This window comes from Phyllostomus hastatus, unplaced genomic scaffold, assembly GCF_019186645.2.
Source record: "Phyllostomus hastatus isolate PE091 unplaced genomic scaffold, TTU_PhHast_1.1 phas_contig_80, whole genome shotgun sequence".
Classification (NCBI taxonomy): domain Eukaryota; kingdom Metazoa; phylum Chordata; class Mammalia; order Chiroptera; family Phyllostomidae; genus Phyllostomus; species Phyllostomus hastatus.
This window is the reverse complement of record NW_025333960.1, coordinates 1,271,923-1,289,771: the sequence shown is the minus strand read 5'-3', so window position 1 is coordinate 1,289,771 and position 17,849 is coordinate 1,271,923. Positions and strand designations below refer to the sequence as shown.

The 17,849-nt window shown below is 41.6% G+C and overlaps 1 protein-coding gene across 1 annotated transcript in view; it reads right to left on the bottom strand.

The window, feature by feature from the left end:
- RUVBL1 (RuvB like AAA ATPase 1) overlaps positions 1 to 11,123 on the bottom strand; it is a 54,578-nt gene extending 43,455 nt beyond the window's left edge. The window contains exons 1-2 of the mRNA XM_045850234.1: positions 10,834 to 11,123; positions 7,118 to 7,204 (exon numbers count right to left, since the gene is read on the bottom strand). Coding sequence (XP_045706190.1) covers positions 7,118 to 7,204; positions 10,834 to 10,974 — 228 coding nt within the window. The 5' untranslated portion in view covers positions 10,975 to 11,123. The remainder of the gene's footprint in view (positions 1 to 7,117; positions 7,205 to 10,833) is intronic.
- Between the last annotated feature and the right edge of the window lie 6,726 nt (positions 11,124 to 17,849).

Genomic DNA, 17,849 nt, shown 5'->3' with positions numbered 1-17,849 from the left:
TCTCCTTGAGGTACAAAGTATAAACTTGTCAGTCTTGCCTTTACTCTGGGTGAGGAAAGAAAGTCTCCCCAGCATTCTCTCAAACAGATTTAGGATTGGTCTTTACACTACCCGGTGGCCAGAAAACCTAGGACAAAAACTTCACATCAAGTGCCCAGGATCTGTAGCATAGCAAGGCTCTCACATGTCTTCTAAGAAAGCATTCAGTCCTAACTTTAGATTAGAGAGGCTTCACATATTTGATCAATTAAACATGATTTCAAAAGCAGATACAGAATACCAAAAAACAAACAAACAAACAAAAAAACAAACAAACCCAAATTGCTTCATGAACAAGGGACAAGAGGCTATCAAAAATAAATTTTGAAGAAAAGAAAAATAATACAACTTTAGGGGGTGCTTCATCTTTACAAAAACAAATTTAAAAAATCAAGCTAAAATATGTAGAAAAAATTGACATTTTGAAAAGCACCATTTTCTATTATCAATAAGACAAGAAATAACAAGTGTTATGATGTGAAGAAAAGGGAACTCTCGTACAAGCTGGTAGTAATATAAACTGGTGCAGCCACTATGAAATGAAAAACAGTATGGAGTTTCCTCAAAAAATTAACAGAGCCCTGGCTGGTATGGCTTAGCGGATTGATCGCTGGCCTGAAAACCAAAGGGTTGCCAGTTCGATTCCCAGTCAGAGTACAAGCCTGGGTTGTGGGCCAGGTCCCCAGTTGGTGGCACGTGAGAGGCAACCACATATTGACATATCTCTCCTTCTTTCTCCCTCCCTTCCCCTTTCTCCAAAAATAAATAAAAATCTTTAACACATTGATGGTTTTCGTCCTCTTTCTCCCTCCCTTCCCCTCTCTAAAAATAAAAAAATAAAATATTGGACTTCTAGCCAAGATGGAGGCAGAGGTAGATATACTGTGCCTCCTCACACAACCAAAACAAGGACAACAAACATTTAGAAACAAAAAAAACAACCCGTAGTGACAGACAGAAAATTGAAATATATGTAAGCCTGGCAACCAAGGAGTTAAAGTAGACACATTCATCCAGACCAGTAAGAGGGGTGGAGTTGGGGCATCAGGCGGTGAGGGGTCATGGCAAAGCCACAAGGTGGCATATTGTGGAGGGGCGTGGCATGCAAGGCCACTGGCGAGAAGGGGAGGTCCCATATTTGCATGCAGATAAACCAGGCCACACTGGGGGGTGAGACTGACCACACAACCCAGGGTGGGTCCCAGGACAGGGAAATAAAGACTCAAAACACCTACTGAAAACACCTGTGGGGGCTCAGGTGCTGGAAGAGACTCACAGCCTCAAAGGAGAGTTCATTCCAAGCCTCACAGGAGAGTTTGCTGGAAAGACCCACAGGGTCCTAGAATGTACACAAGCCCAACCATATGGAAATCAGTACAAGAAGGGCCCAGTTTGCTTGGGGGAAGCAGTGGAAGGGACAGAAAACCAGCAGAGAGCGTGGCAAGCACCACTGTTCCCTCTCAGACCCCTCCCTCACAAACAGCTTCACAATGAAGCTACGTGGGTTGCCCTGCCCTGGTGAATACCTAAGGCTCCAACCCTCACTATGCAACAGGTATGTTAAGACAAAAAAAAAATACAAAAAAAATAAAAAAGCCCCAAACGAAAGAACAGATCAAAGCTCCAGAACAAATACAACTAAGCGACAAAGAGATAGCCAACCTATCAGATGAACAAGTCAAAGCACTGGTGATCAGGGTGCTCACAGAATTCGTTGAATGTGGTTGCAAATTACGTGAAAAAATGAAGGCTATGCTAAGTGAAATAAAGGAAAATGCACAAGGAACCATTAGTGATGGGAAGGACACTGGGACTCAAATCAATGGAGTGCACCAGAAGGAAGAAAGAAACAACCAAACAGAAAAGAATGAAGAAACAAGAATTCAAAAAAATGAGGAGAGGCTTAGGAACCTCCAGGACATCTTTAAACATTCCAACATTCGAATTATAGAGGTACCAGAAGGAGAAGAGAAAGAGCAACAAGTGGAAAAGTTATATGAACAAATAATAAAGGAGAACTTCCCCAATCTGGCAATGTAAATAGACTTCCAGGAAGTCCAGGAAGCTCAGAGTCCCAAAAAAGTTGGACACAAGAAGGGACACAACAAGGCACGTCATAATTACATTACCCAAGGTAAAAATGAAGGAGAGAGTCCTAGAAGCAGCAAGAGATAAGGGGACAGTAACCTACAAAGGAGTTCCCACCAGCCTGTCAGCTGATTTCTCAAAAGAGACCTTACAGGCAAGAAGGGGCTGGAAAGAAGCATTCCAAGTCATGAAAGGCAAGGACCTACATCCAAGATTGCTCTATCCAGCAAAGCTTTCATTTAGAATGGAAGGGCAGATAAAGTGCTTCTCAGATAAGGTTGAGTTAAAGGAGTTCATCATCACCAAGGCCTTATTATATGAAATGTTAAAGGGACTTACCTAAGAAAAAGAAGATAAAAATATGTACAGTAAAATGACAGCAAACTCACATTATTAACAACCATACCAAAAACAAAAACAAACTAAGCAAACAACTGGAAGAGGAACAGAACCACAGAAATGGAGATCACATGGAAGGTTAGCAACAGGGGAGTGAGAGGGAGAGAGAGGGGGAAAAGGTACAGAGAATAAGTAGCATAGATGGTAGGTAGTAAATAGACAGGGGGAGAGTAAGAACAGTATTGGAAATGTAGAAGCCAAAGAACTTATAAGTATGACACCTGGACATGAACTAAAGGGGGGGGTGGAATATGGGTGGGAGGGGGTGTGCAAGGTAGAGGGGAGTGAAGGGGGAAAATAGGACAACTGTAATAGCATAATCAATAAAATATATTTTTAAAACTAAAACATTTAAAAAATAAACAAAAAAAATTTTTTTAAATCTTAAAAAAAAATTTAAAATAGAGCTACTATATGACCCAGCAATGCCTTTTCTGGGTATCTACTTGAAAAATTTGAAAACTTATTCATAAAGTTATAGATGTACCCTATGTTCACTGCAGCATTATTCACAATAGCCAAGACATAGAAATGAATGACTGGATAAAGACATGATATATATAAAAAATGAAATACTAAAAAAAAATGAAATGCCATTTGCGACAACATGGGTGGCTCTTGAGAGTATTATGGTTAAATTAAATAAGTCAGATGGAAAAAAAACAAGAACCATATGAATTCACTCATATGTGGGATATAAAACAAAAATCAACAAACACATAAAACAAATAAATTAAAAAAACCAAACTAATAGATATAGACAACAGAATGGTGATTACCAGAGAAGGAGAATAGAGGGAGGATAGAGGGTAGAGGGGATCAAATACATGGTGAAAGAAGGAGACTAGACATCAGGTAGTGTCCAAACAATAGTGTATACAGAAGTCATAACACATAAGTTGTATATCTGAAATGTATATAATAAATATTATTATTAAACAATGTCATCCAATAAATTTAATAATAAAAACAACCCCATTTTTGCAACCACCAATGTGATAACTGATAAGCAATGACCACCAATGAATGTTACACCCACAGCAGGAAAGAATATTCAAAACATCTCAACAGATTCACTTCACAGATTACTCATTAATTACAATGGGAACCAATACTTTCACAGTAGAATTTGGCATCAGCCTTTCGTGGTAAAGCAATGAAAGGACACAACATCACCTGTTCAAAGTTGTGCTAGTGTTTAACAAAATCACTGTAGGATGGCTGTAGAATATTCTACAAAACAACTGTATTGGACTCTTCAAAAATGTCAATGTCATAAAAGAAAACAAAACAATTCTGGGGAGGGTAACTTCTACATAAAGAGAAACTAAAGAGACATAACAATGAATGCAATGTGAGATCTTAGTTATATTCTGAATTTAAAAATATTAAAAAATGAAACAGCCAAACACTGGAACAAGTTGGAGAAATTTTACCAGAAATTAGACATCTGCTAATAGTGTTAACAACATTGAATTTCTTGGGTGTAATGACAGTATCCTGGTAATGTAGGAAAATGTCCTTGTGCTTACTTTCAAGTGGTTCAGAATTATACGTAGACAAAAAGCAAATGCCACAAAATATTCACAATTAGTCATTTATTCATTTATGTGTAGGGAATACCAGAGGATCATCATACTACTCTTTCTATTCCTTTGTGGGTTTCAAAATATTCAAAATGAAAAAGAAAAAAATATTCAATGAATTGGATTAAACAGCAGTTTAGTGATAGCTTACCAGACAATTAAACTGGAACCAACGTCTAAAGAAACTACAACAAAGTAAAACGCAGCAAAGTAAAAAAGATAAGAAAGATAAAAAAGAGGTTGGAAAAACAAACATGACAAAATGAAAAGGTCTAGCCTAGGTTTCCCAATCTGGCCACTACTGACATTTTGAGCCAGATAATTCCGTGTTGTAGGGACTACTCTGCACACACTGTAGGGTATTTAGCAGCACTCATGGTCTCACACTGCTCATGTGACCAAGTTTTGACAACCAAAACTGTCTCGAGACACTGTCTCTAGACAAATGTCCCTTGGCAGGCAGGTTTAAAGGGGTGGGGTGGGGTGGTGGCAAAACAACCCCAGATTTAAAACCTTTGCAGTAAAACTTAGCATCGAACTGAATTTCTAGGAAAAGAGAATTAAAAGAACAGGGAAAGGCAATTTCTGAAGAGATAAAGGCTGACAATTTCCCAAGATTCATTAGAGACATAATAGTCAGACTCAAAAAGCACAATTAATATTAAGCCCAATAAATAAAAATAAATTCACTGTTCAACATGCCATAGTCAAACACTGAAACCAAAAATATCTTAAAAACACCCAAGAAAGAAAAACCAAAGGCCCTCAAAATCAAGCTTCTCAAAAGCAAAAATAGAAGACAACAGGTAGCAGATACCATTGAGAGAAAAAGTACTGAGAAAAAATAGCTGTTAACTGAACTATACATCCAACATAACTACCTTTCAAAACAAAGGCAACATAACAAATACAACCCTTACTTTGTCACTAATACACTTTTAGAAGAAACTTCTAAATGATATACTTCAGGAAGAGGAAACATGGAGTGTTAGGATCTAAGATGTAAGAAGAAACAGAAAACAAATACATGGTAAATTCATTAGACAAGCTAATATTGCTTACAGAGGTAATGAAAGTTCATTTATATGGCATGTTAAAACTTAAAAAAACTAAGCCCTGGATGGCATAGCTCAGTGGATTGAGCGCGGGCTGGGAACCAAAGTGTCCCAGGTTCGATTCCCAGCCAGGGTTGAAGGCCATAACCCCCAGCAACCGCACATTGATGTTTCTCTCTCTATCTCCCTCCCTTCCCTCTCTAAAAATAAGTAAATAAAAAATATATATAAAAAAAACTTAAAAAAACTTTTGCACAAACACAGCACTTTTTCCTCTATTATAAGACACCAATATAAGAGACACCATCAATTCATGATTTCAAATAATAATTAAAGTCATTACCTCACAACTGACCAGTTTAATAACTGCCTGAAATAGGGCATGTGTTACTATTTCAGAAAGGCTAAGGGACCTTTCTCAGGTCTCGTAGAAAGTCAGCAACAGTGCTGGAATTTAAAGCCTATTTCCTTATACCAAGTCTATTCGGAAAAAGTCCAACCATTGTTAATATAATGAGAATGGTTTGAGCCACATCAATGTAACCTGACAGCTAAGGCAAGTGGGCTGGAATGCGCATGCGTGAATAATGGTGACTTTACTGTACTAGTCAGTGGGGGCAGCAGACACCGTTGAGTGAGCATGTGTATTGTGTGGCCGTTACAGTCAAAATGACTGAGCGAGTAGAGCAAGAATCTGCATCAAATTTTGCATTAAGCTTGAAAATTCCTCCATGGAAGCTATTTGGATGAATCAGAAGGCCGCCGCCATAGGCAACTGGTGATTGGCAGCTTCATCACGACAATGCGCCTGCTCATGCATCATGTCTGGAGCAGAGGTTTTGATGAGACATCAAATCACCCAGGTGCCTCATCCCCCTTACAGCCTAGATACTGTATCCTGGGACTTCTGGCTTTTCCCAAAACTAAAATCACCTTTGAAAGGGAAGAGATTTCAGACCATCAGTGAGATTTAGGAAAATATGACAGAGCAGCTGATGGTGATTGGGAGAATTATGTGAGGTTCCCAGGTGCCTATTTTGAAGGGGTCTGAAGTGCCATTGTCGTGCATATACTGTTTCTTCTGTCTTGTATCTTCGATAAGTGTCGTATTTTTCATATTACATGGCTGGATACCTTCTGAACAAGCCTCGTAAACACAATCCCAAGCTGTAACTCTCTCCTGTACCAAGTGGGCCTTTTGAAAAAGAAGCCGGGCTCAGACTGGGGACTTACAGCACTTCAAGTATCTAGCCACTCCCCTAATGAATCCTAACAATCATACTGCCTCCTCTGCCTGCAAGGCCCTTTTCTTCCCTGCAAAAAGCCAACTCTTCTCCCTACTCTTTAGGACAAATGTCAAGAATCAACCTGTCCAGCTTTGCCAGCTCTTCGTGTGCCTCCTGCTCTATTTTCAACTGCATTTAGGATCAGTGTTCACCTAAAGCATTTTCGGGCTGTCAAAGTTTCCTCTCTCTGCCCTGAAAGCCCCTTGAAGATAAAAATCATGTCTGCAATTCCTTCCATCTTCCTTTTTTCCTCCATCTCTCATACAGCCAGAATAGTGCTGATACAGTTAGCATTCAGAAAAATGCTTGCTGATTGGTTTTCTTCCCTCCTCAAGATGTCACTCTGAAGATTTTATGCAGCCCTATACAAACAGAAATGTACTTCCAGAGCAAAGCAGACTTGAAAGAGATACAAGTCAAATTCTAAAGACAATGAGATCACTCCAAGGACTTCATTCTCTCTTCTCCGGAGGTTGTCCAGGATAATCTGGATTTCAAAAGCATGGATTTTAGATACTCAGTTGTATTACTGCACATTAGTTTTAAAAACATACATATAACCAACTTAGATAAACAAAGACTAGTTAAGACACAAATTTAATGTGGCTTAGACATTAGGATCATTCTTTTGGGTAGATTAAAAAAAATAAGAGAAAATGAGTACCTTGCCAGTTCCAGGAGGCCCTGCCAACAAGACAGCTCTTCCAGCCATTTTCTTGCTTTTGATTAATTCTACTATCACACCACATGCCTAGACACCACAATGGAAAAAATAAATCAGTATTAAAATGTTTCACGGGGGGAAAATGTCCAGTCTCTGGTCAAAACAATTCACATACTGATTCAACTAACACTTTACTGCCAATACACTGCAGGCACTGTTCTAAGGGCTGGAGGCAGTGGAGGGCAAGACAGAAAAGTCTTGTGCTTATGGAGCACCTATCCCTGTGGAGGAGACAATCACAAAGACATTGTACAAGATCACTACCATAAAGAAAAAAGGGTAATGACATAGCAAATGCCTGGGGTGGAGGTTACTCTAGAAAGTGATCTGGGAAGACCTCTCTGATGACAATATATTTGATATGCAAAGCTCTGAGCAAGTTAGAGTTAGTGTTGCATTTGAAGGAAACAGCAAATTCAAAATATAGAAATGAGCTTGGTGTGTGCAAGGGACAGAAAGACTACATACATTGACCAAGGTACAGTGAACGAGAATGGAAAGATGATGTTGAAAAGGCAGGCAGAGGGCAGTACTCAGAACAGAATGTTAAGAGTCCACATTAAAGTTTGGATTTTATTGTATATGTAATGGGAAGTTAATGAACAGGTATCAGACTATATGTCATGTTATGATGATTTGTTTTTAAAAGATTGTGCCCTGGCTGGTGTGGTTGATGGACTGAGTGTCAGCCTGCGAACCAAAAGGTCATAGGTTTGATTACCAGTCAGGGCACATGCCTGGGTTGCAGGCCAGATCCCCAATTGGGGGTGTGAGAGAGGCAACCCATCGTTTCCTCACACATCGATGTTTCTCTCCCTCTCTTTCTCCCTCCCTTCCCCACTCTCTAAAAATAAATAAATAAAATCTTTTAAAAAAGATCTTGATGGCTACTGTGTGGAGACAGTAGAAGTACAAATGAGGGCAGTGACTTTTAGTCTGGGGACCAGACAGAGACTACAGGAGCCCACACACTTCCTGAAAATGGAAATGAAATTGGAAGCAAAATTATGCATATATGATTACATGTGCATTTTTTGATTTACAGCTTTCATCAGATTCCCAAATTAACTCATTAAGGTTTAAGAATCAATGACATACACTACTAGTTGACCATCGGTTAAGTGTCCCAGAATGCTGCACGTGAGGTTAAACCTGTGGCACAAGATTCACTGAATGCCTTTCAAATACTCAAGGTCAATTACTTGCCTTAGCTATTCTCTCTGGGCAGTTATGACATTGTACCCTATTGGCAGGGTGTTGTCAATACACCTTATCTACTCTACCACTATTCTCCATGGACTATGGAGAGTACTTTGGTATCACACATAAGACAGCCTCTCAAAAACTGTGGGATCAATGAATGCATGTAGACATGCTCTATTCCATTTCTGGCTCAGCTAGAAAAGTACAGTGCCCTTAATAGAGCCTAGAAGCTATTCTTCAGATGCTGCATGTCTAAAAAGATAGCAGAGCCACTATGGTCTTTTCATTGAACCCTATGATATCATAATCCTCAGCACTTAAAAGTCTTTGGGAAACACAAAAGAGGTAGAAGAGATTTTCTAAACCTGTATATGTACTTTTAATTCACACACTAGAATCTCTTCCATTTAATCTTCCTCAGTTTAAGCTCCAACTTCTCTCCAGTGAACTAAGGTCAGTGAATACTAAAATGTAGAAAGTAAAAACTGGAAAAGTCTTTAAAAGAGTACCTAGTCCAACTCATTTTTCAGATGAGGATATTAAACACCAGCAAGACAACTAATGTGACCAGTCACACATTACATGTGACCAGATCATACAAGAATCATACAAGGATCTGGTAGCTGAGCGAGGATGCCTATTAATTCAATAAATACTGAGCCCTTATAATGAGTTAGGCTCTGGGTGTTTAATAACATTATCTTGTCTCTATCCTCAGGAAGCTTATAGATGTACAAAGGCATACAGCATCAGAGTTCGGAGCATGGATTCTAGATTCAATAGACTTGGGTTTAAATCCTGGCTCTACCATTACCAGCTGAGCCACCTTGGACCTACCTACTCAACCTCTGTGAGCTACCATTTCATTATCTGACAACAGAATTCATAATAGTGGCACACATGTTAAGGTTTAAGGGTAGATAATGAAAAAGTTGCAGACTTTAAAATGCAAAAATGGATTTGGTGGATTGATAAATAAACAGATAGATATATGATAGAGCAACAGAGTAATATGTTAATTGTAGAATTTAGGCACCCAAGTTTTCACTACACAAGTCCTACAACTTTTTTGTATGCCTGAAAAGTGTCAGAGTAAAATGGGATAGAGACACCTACTAGAGTAGAGGTGAAAACAAGACATACAGGAGATAAAGCTGCTTAGTACAGTGCTTGGCACATAACAAGCATTCAACCAATGTTAGCTATCTGCAGTAATAGGTCCTTAGTAAGCAGAAGCTGCATAGAGATGTGAAAGCCACCATGACTATGTCAATATTGCCATTTTGAAAACATGATGGTCAAAATGGAAGCCAGAAGCTTTTCTTTGGCCCTTTCTATTAGCACAATTAGCCTAGGAGGTAACAGTCTTAACCTCACATTACAGTTTCTGAAACTGTTAAAGCACAACAAGGTCTCCCTAGCTGGTGTGGCTCCATGGATTGAGAACTAGCCTGCGAACCAAAAGGCTGCAGGTCCAATTCCCAGTCAGGGCAAATGCCTGAGTTGTGGGCCAGGTCCCCGGTTGGGGGTCCTGGAGAAGAAATCATGGCAAGGCCAATGGACATGAACCTGACCTTAGAGCACAGCAAACTGACAGGTGGCTCTAACATCATAGAGAGCACTAAATTGGGAGTCAGAATTACACATGGGTACAAATCCCAGCATTACCATTACTAAACTGAGTGACAAGTGGGTAGGTGAAGTGACATCTCTCACCCTTAATTTTTTAATCTGCAAGAAATAATAATACCACAAAGAACTCGAATAGTTTTGTGATTATAATGTAGATGAAAAACCTGGCATCATTACCACTTAATAAAAGTGGATGGAATTGGAATTGTCAAAAGGATGCTGAGAGTGTGGATAGACTGTTCCTCCCTGTACCTCACTTCCTCCTTCCGTTCCCAGGCTCCCAGGCTCTGTGAATCACAGTTAACTTTTTAAGGTTGATCATTCGCATACTTTAAAACTCCCACAGTCTCCCACACCACTGACAAAAATCCAAATTCCTTATCTTAGCCAGTAAAGCCCCGTAGGAAGTGGCCCTCAGCGAAACATAATAATTATTGGTTTAAACATCTACCGCCTGTGTCTCACCACACTGAAAAGTAAGCTCCGTTAGGAACAGTGACATTGCTTATCGTGTTCTCTACTGGAACCCAGCATCGCGAACAGACCAGAGGGAATTGGACTCACTCAAGATATACTGTAAATGAGATGAAGCAAGCAGTCAACGGCTCCCCTTGGGTCGTCATCTGCTCTGCCTGAACCGCCCCACTCCCAGTCCCAGTGAGGTGCCTCCTGGCTTCATAGTCAATTTTCACTGACCTGAAGAAACCTAAGCGGAGCACCCTAGTACCTACCCGGCTCTGAACCCCTACCTTAACGGCTCTTTGCAATAGCAGCCCTGCTCAACGGCCCAATCCCCAGGCCCACCAGAGAGCCAGCCCCACCTCTCGTGCGTTCTCCTGGCCCACCAGCCCCGAGGCCGCCTGCTTGGCCAAGCCGCTCTCGTCCAGTCCCAGCCCCTTCACGTGACTGTGGGAGGCGATGCGCTGAGTCTTCGTGGTGCTCTTCACCTCCTCAATCTTCATCTTCCGGACGTCAGAAACCAAGACCAGCGAGGAAAACTAGGAGTAACCCACAACTAGGAGCAGTGTTACCATGCGGCCTTTACTAGGGCAGTTTATCAGGGACCGCCTTAGTCCGCTTTATTGGCGGAAAAAGAAACACCTCGCTCTCCATTGGCTAATGGTTGCGCCCAACGCGGTGTTGGTGGGAGCTCCGCCCACCCACATCCGGTGCGTCTAGTGATAACTTCCCTCAAGGGCCCTACCCTCAACCCCCTCCCCCACCCCACCCCCACCCCCACCCCCACTCTCCCAGCCAAAGTCTACTTTTCCGCCCTAGAGCTGGAGGGTTGTGGTAATGGAGGAACGGTTGTGGTAACCCGGGAGGAGCTGGCCACGCCCAGGTTTAATCTAGGGCTGGGCTGCTGCCAGGAGGGGGTGGGGGGCGAGGATTCTTTATTTAAAAAAAATTTATTTTATTGCTTATGCTCTTTTCTTTCCTTCCCTTTATTCCCCTCCTCCCTGTACCCTCCCCCTTCCACCATCATTCCCACACCTTAGCCCATGTCCAGGGGTCATACATGTGAGTTCTTTAGCTTATCCATTTCTCATACTATTTTAAACCTCCCCCTATTTTGTACCTACCATTTATGTTTTTATTCCCTGTATCTTTTCCCCCATTCTCCCCCTCCCACTCCCTGCTGATAGCCTTCCATGTGATCTCCATTTTTGTGAATCTGTACCTGTTCTAGTTGTCTAGTTGTTCGCTTAGTTTGGTTTCGTTTTTGTTTTGGGGGGATTTAGTTGTTGATAGTTGTGAGTTTTTTGTCCTTTTACTGTTCATAGTTTTTTATCTTCTTTTTCTTAGATAAGTGCAGTCAAACTGCACCCTTAACAGGGTGCAGTCAAAGGGGGGCCCCAAGTAGGGATTTGTAATGGGACACCAGAACTCAAAGTGCCCAGGAAATATTAGAAATATATATATATATACACATCCTATATATAGGATGTCCTCACCCCCACAAGTCTGAGCTGGGGGATGGGACACATGGAGCAGGGCCATTCAGAGCTGTGTTGTATAACAATAGTTTTGCAGCTAACCTCTAGCATGGTCATTTAACATATCTATAACCTTTAACTGGTTTTATAGATAATGTTAAATAGCTGTAGCCATGCTTTGGGCCAGGGGGATGGGAGTGACTTCCAGCCAAGTTGTATCTGGGAGGCAACTCCCCCTGGTTATAGGGCCTCTGTGACAGCTTGGAGAAGATTGGCTCCATGCCATGGGGCCACACCTGCCCAGGCTTACTGTGGCAGCCCAGTAAAGCTAGAAGAATGTGGAAATGCTGGCAGGTGTAACCAATTGTGGGAGGAGTCGGAAATGGGGCTGCAGAGGAAGACTCGTGCTGAGATTTAAACCCAGGCATGTCAGCCATGCCAGGGCAAGATCACGCGGCTTTGGCAGAGTGGGGACCCCCTGCCTAGGGGTGCTCCCTTTTGCCACGTGGCTTAGAAAGCAGGAGAGACTTTGCCTGGAAGAAAAGGGGTGAAAGGACTCTTGCTGGTGGGCCAGGAGAAGGTGCCACATGGCTTTCGATTAACTAGAGATTGTGGCAGTGACACAGCTGATGGTGACAGGAGCCCAAATCACGGACTTCTGTTTCTTTTCCTGAGATACAGTACCCCAGACTAGGGCAGAGGAAGAAGGAAGGACTGTGTGTCTGCGGGTATTCTAAATGACTTTAGTATTTTAATGAAGACATTAAGTTACTACTCTAAGTCTATATAGCTCTTAAATAAATTCTTTTTACAAATCTCTGACATTCAGAGATGTCTTTCCTCTGGCGGCAGGCATAGCAAACCTAGTGGGGAGAACCCCTAGAGGAAAAAATGGGGGGTCCTTTCAGTAATAATATATCATACACCCCCCTGGGTCTGTTCTGTAACATAAATACCTCTAACGTTTCATATAATAAGGGCTTGGTGATGATGAACTCCTTTACTTGACTTTATCTGGGAAGCACTTTATCTGCCCTTCCATTCTAAATGATAGCTTTGCTGGATGGAGTAATATTGGGTGTAGGTCTTTGCCTTTCATGACTTGGAATATTTCTTTCCAGCCCCTTCTTGCCTGTAAGGTCTCTTTTGAGAAATCAGCTGACAGTCTAATGGGAACTCCTTTGTAGGTAACTGTCTTCCTTTTCTCTTGCTGCTTTTAAGATTCTTTCCTTCATTTTAATCTTGAGTAATGTAATTATGATGTGCCTTGGTGTGTTCCTCCTTGGGTCCAACTTTTTTGGGCCTCTCTGAGCTTCCAAGACTTCCTGGAGGTTTATTTCCTTAGATTAGGGAAGTTCTCCTTCATTATGTTTTTAAATAATTTTTCAATTTCTTGCTCTTCTTCACCTCCTGGCACCCCTATGATTCAAATGTTGGAATGTTTAAAATTGCCCCAGAGGTTCCTGAGCCTCTCTCCTCATATTTTTTAATTCTTGTTTCTTTATTCTATTCTGGTTGAATGTTTACTTCTTCCTTCTGCTCCAAATCATTGATTTGAGACCTGGTTTCCTTTCCTTCGCTGTTGGTTCCCTGTACATTTTCCTTTATTTCACTTTTCATAGCCTTCACTTTTGCCTATATTCTGTGACCATACTCAACCATTTCTGTGAGCATCCTGATCAGTGCTTTGAACTCTGCATCTGATAGGTTGGCTATGTCTTCATTGCTTACTTGTATTTTTTCTGGAGCTTTGCTCTGTTCTTTCATTTGGGCCATAGTTTTTTGTCTCAGCATACCTGTTACATTGTAAGGGGCAGAACCTTAGGTATTCACTAGGGCAGGGCAACCCACTTGGCTGCTCTCTGACATTGTATGTGGGGGAGGGGGTCTGAGAGGGAACAATGCTTCTTGCTCAGCTCTCGGAGGGCTTTCAGTCACCTCCTCTGCTACCCACAAGCAAATTGGGCCCTTATGGTGCTGATTCCTGGGTGGGTAGTTTTGTGTACGTTTTAGGACCCTGTGAGTCTCCGCAACGAACTCTCCTGTGAGGCTGGGAGTTTCTCCTTCCACCTCAACCTTCCACGGGTTTTTTCATTCAGAGGTTTTGTGGCTTTATTTCCCTGCACTGGAACTCTGGGTTTGTGTGGTTTGTCTCACTCTCCAGTTGTTCCTCTCAGTTTATCCTCATGCACACATGCAACCACCTGCTCCACAAGCTGCCATCTCCCCTGGTCCTCCAGCCGCTGCCTTACCATGAGTCCTCTCCTCCCCAGCTGCCCATCTCCGCCCCTCCTACCTGTCTGGATTAATGTTTCTTCTTTAACTCCTTGCTTGTCACACTATCATACAGTTTGATTTTCAGGCAGTTCTGGTTATTTTTTGTTTTTAAATTTGTTGTCCTTCTTTTGGTTTTGTGAGGAGGCAAAGTGTATCTACCTGCGCCTCCATCTTGGCCGGTAAGTCCCCAGGTCTGGGTTTTCTTGTGCCATCCTACACATCTTGAACTGGAGCATCTAATCTTACAGCAAAGGTCAAGTTATCACCTTTGTTTTGGAGATGGAGAAAAGAGTTAGAGCTTAAGCCTGGACTTTTGCTTAGTTGGTTTTCTGACTCCTAAGCCTTGTGTCTCCTCAGAGAGGCCCAGCTCATCCAGCCAATCACTGCTGCAGGGAACTGCCTTCCTCTGGTTCTCCTTGCCTCCACCTGCTCCTTTATTTAAATTAAGTTGACTGTAAGTAACATTTTTTATTTCCAAAACTCTACAACCCTGTAAGGTAGTATAATTCCTAATACAAATAAATACAGAGGCTAAAAGCAGTTCAACAACCTACCCAAAAATGCACAATGAATAACAGAATTGGAACACCAGCTGAGGACTTAATGGCTTCACAACCTATATGATTCTCACCCAGTCGTATGACCTCAGATGAGACAATTAGCCAGCAAACATGTTATGTCAGGTTTCATAATGATATTAACATTCTGTTCCATAGTGTACTCTCCCTATCCATCCAGTCATTCAGCAAATACTTGTGAGCACCTGCTATGAGCCAGATACTATAATGCACTAGGAATACAGAGATAAAATACAAACTCCAGCCTTGAGATCTTAGTCCTTAATTGGGAAATTTGCAACATGAAATGTGCAGGAACAGGTACACCCATTTGGTATGCAAACCCAGAGCAAGGCTACCTGGAATAGCCTAGAATGCCAGGGAAGGTAGCATGAGGTGAAAATGCCTGGGTCAAAACTTGACAAATGGGTAAGAGTTCCTCAGAAGCATATGTTATGTCACCATGTTACAGATGAGTAAACTGAGGTGCAGATAAAGGGAAGGACTCGCCCAGAGCTTAGGACAGCCTGCATTAGGTTTGAGAAAGATCTTCCTGACTTCAAATCTAGCTGCAGTAGTTCCTGACTCACATCTCCTTGAACTTCTCCATTATAACTTTTGAATCTAAGTTTCTAATTATTTGAAAGATTATTGGGTCAATGTTTGTGACTCCCACTAAACTACAGGCATTATGAGAGCATAGATCACATTTGTGTTTTTCATAATTTTATAAACATTTTTAAAATTTTTATTTGATTTTCGAGAGGAAGGGAAACTGATTTTTGTTGTCCCATTTTGCATTCATTGGTTGATTCTTGTATGTGCCCTGACCTGGGATTGAACTTGCAACCTTGGGGTATCAGGACAATGCTCTGACCAACTGAGCTACCCTGCTAGGCTTGTTCACCATTTTAAACCCAGTGCTTGGCACACAGCCTAGCTCACAAAGCTTCTTATGAATTCAAATAATTTTCTAGAACCCCACATACACATGTGAAATCATGCAGTTTTGCTGCATGTATTTTACACACTGGGTTTTTGTGACTTGGTAATGGTTTCTGTCTGTGAATGGAAACTTTTGGCATTTTTAGAGCTTGAAAAAGTAGGAGCAAGACCTTGGATAGCTGTGGTTGTTACTTGTGGCCTATTATCCATCAACCCTATGGTTATCACTTCTGAGTCACCCCAGAGGATCGCTTAACATCTCATTTCTGGTCATGCCCATAGGTGAGGAGCAATTCCTTTCACCTTGTGGATGAGGGAGCCTTTCTCCCAACTAATAGTTAAAGCGAGGCACTGTATGGAACTAACTTCTTTGTGTATATTCAGTTTGGAGAGAAAACCACTTTTACATTCCTTATTTTAAGCCCCAACATTGGAACAAAGTAGAGAGAGATTTCCTTCCATTGTAATATGGAGGTCGGAAGATAAAGACTGGAGCTCAGAGGAATCCCTTGGGGGACTTGGTTTAGTGGTTTTCAAACCACATTCCCTGATGTTGTAGAATTCATTCATTGCTAGTATGAGTGGGAAGCGGAAGGCTGAGAGTGTAGAATACCAGTTCCATTCCCTACATCCCCTTCCACCAAAGCTGTTCTTTTTTTTCTTTAATCCTCATAAGAAAACATCTGTTTTTTTAATCACTTTTAGAGGGAGAGGAAGAGAGAGAGAGAGAAACATTGATGTGTGATAGAAGCATCACCTGGACCAGGGATAGAACCTGCAAATGTAGGTATGTGCCCTGACTAGGCATTGAACCTGCAAACTTTACAGGATGATGTTCCAACCAGCTGAGCCACATCAGCCAGAGTAAAGCTGTTTCATTATTTTACAGCTAAAGAACAATTCAAAAATTACTAGTCTGGCTTAGCATTCTCATTTTACAGGTAAGGAAACTGGGCCCCTAAAAGAGGATAGAATTTGTCCAGTGTAACAGATTGATCAATTGAGTGACAGAGTCTCAGACCCCAGATCTGGTATGCAAAGAAGCTGGACCTGGTTACAGAACAAGACAATACTTTTTATTGAGACAGAAGTCTATGTGGTTGGCCAGTTTCCCAAATACACAGGTGAATAAAGGGCAGGTGAGGCCCACAGTAGCAGACATGTGTTACTTTGCTTACCCAGAATCCAATCAACTTCCTCTGGCTCTCATCACTCTAATTTTCTTTAGAGAACCACCATTCCCCGACTTTGAGTCCAAGTGATTTGAATGGGTTGACCCCACCCCTAGTGTTGTTTCAGGGATGGACCGAGAACCTGGCTTAGCCTATCAAAGTATCCCATCCTCCTGGACATGGAGATTGGTTTGGGAATGTGAGTGGAGAGTCCAAGGACAGTTCTGGTACTTTTATATTTTATATATTGGGTAATGGGTTTCCAGGCCATCTTTGCCTACTTCATGGGAAGACTCTGCCTGAGAATGAAGCCAATACAGAGGAGGAAAGCTAACAGAAATTCCTGATAAAACCTTTTACATTCCCTGATCTAGCCTTGCCCTACTAGCAATGTAATATGGCACTGACATTGGGACTTAAAATGGTTTGATTTAGGTTTTTATCTGTGGGTTATGAAAATCCTTATCAATACAATGATACAAATGCAAGTAATTGTGTGGACTGCTACATTCCAGAATTGTGCTATGTGAAAACCCCAGGACTGCGAACTCTTTCATTCTCTCACTCCCATGACCCTGGATCTTTCACCTCCAATCCATCCCCTCCTCTTTTCTCCAGTACAAGTAAGCTCATCTCAGCCACTTGATTTCCAACCCTTTGCTCCCTCCTGGACTTGACTCCTTTCACACCTGACCTTTGAACCCACAAGCCCAGGTCAAACCTACCTCTGCCTTCTCCACTGCCTCATGAAGGCTGCTATATACGTCAGCAGATAATTACTATGGAATCAGTGGCTTCATGGAACCATTTCATGGTTATGGTCTCTAGCTTCAGCTGAGCACTCAGAGCTGCCCAACTATTATTATATTAGTTAAGATATTATTAATTTGGCTGCAGCCACAGAGAGATACAAAGTAATAGTTAACAAACAGGATAGAAATTACTTTTT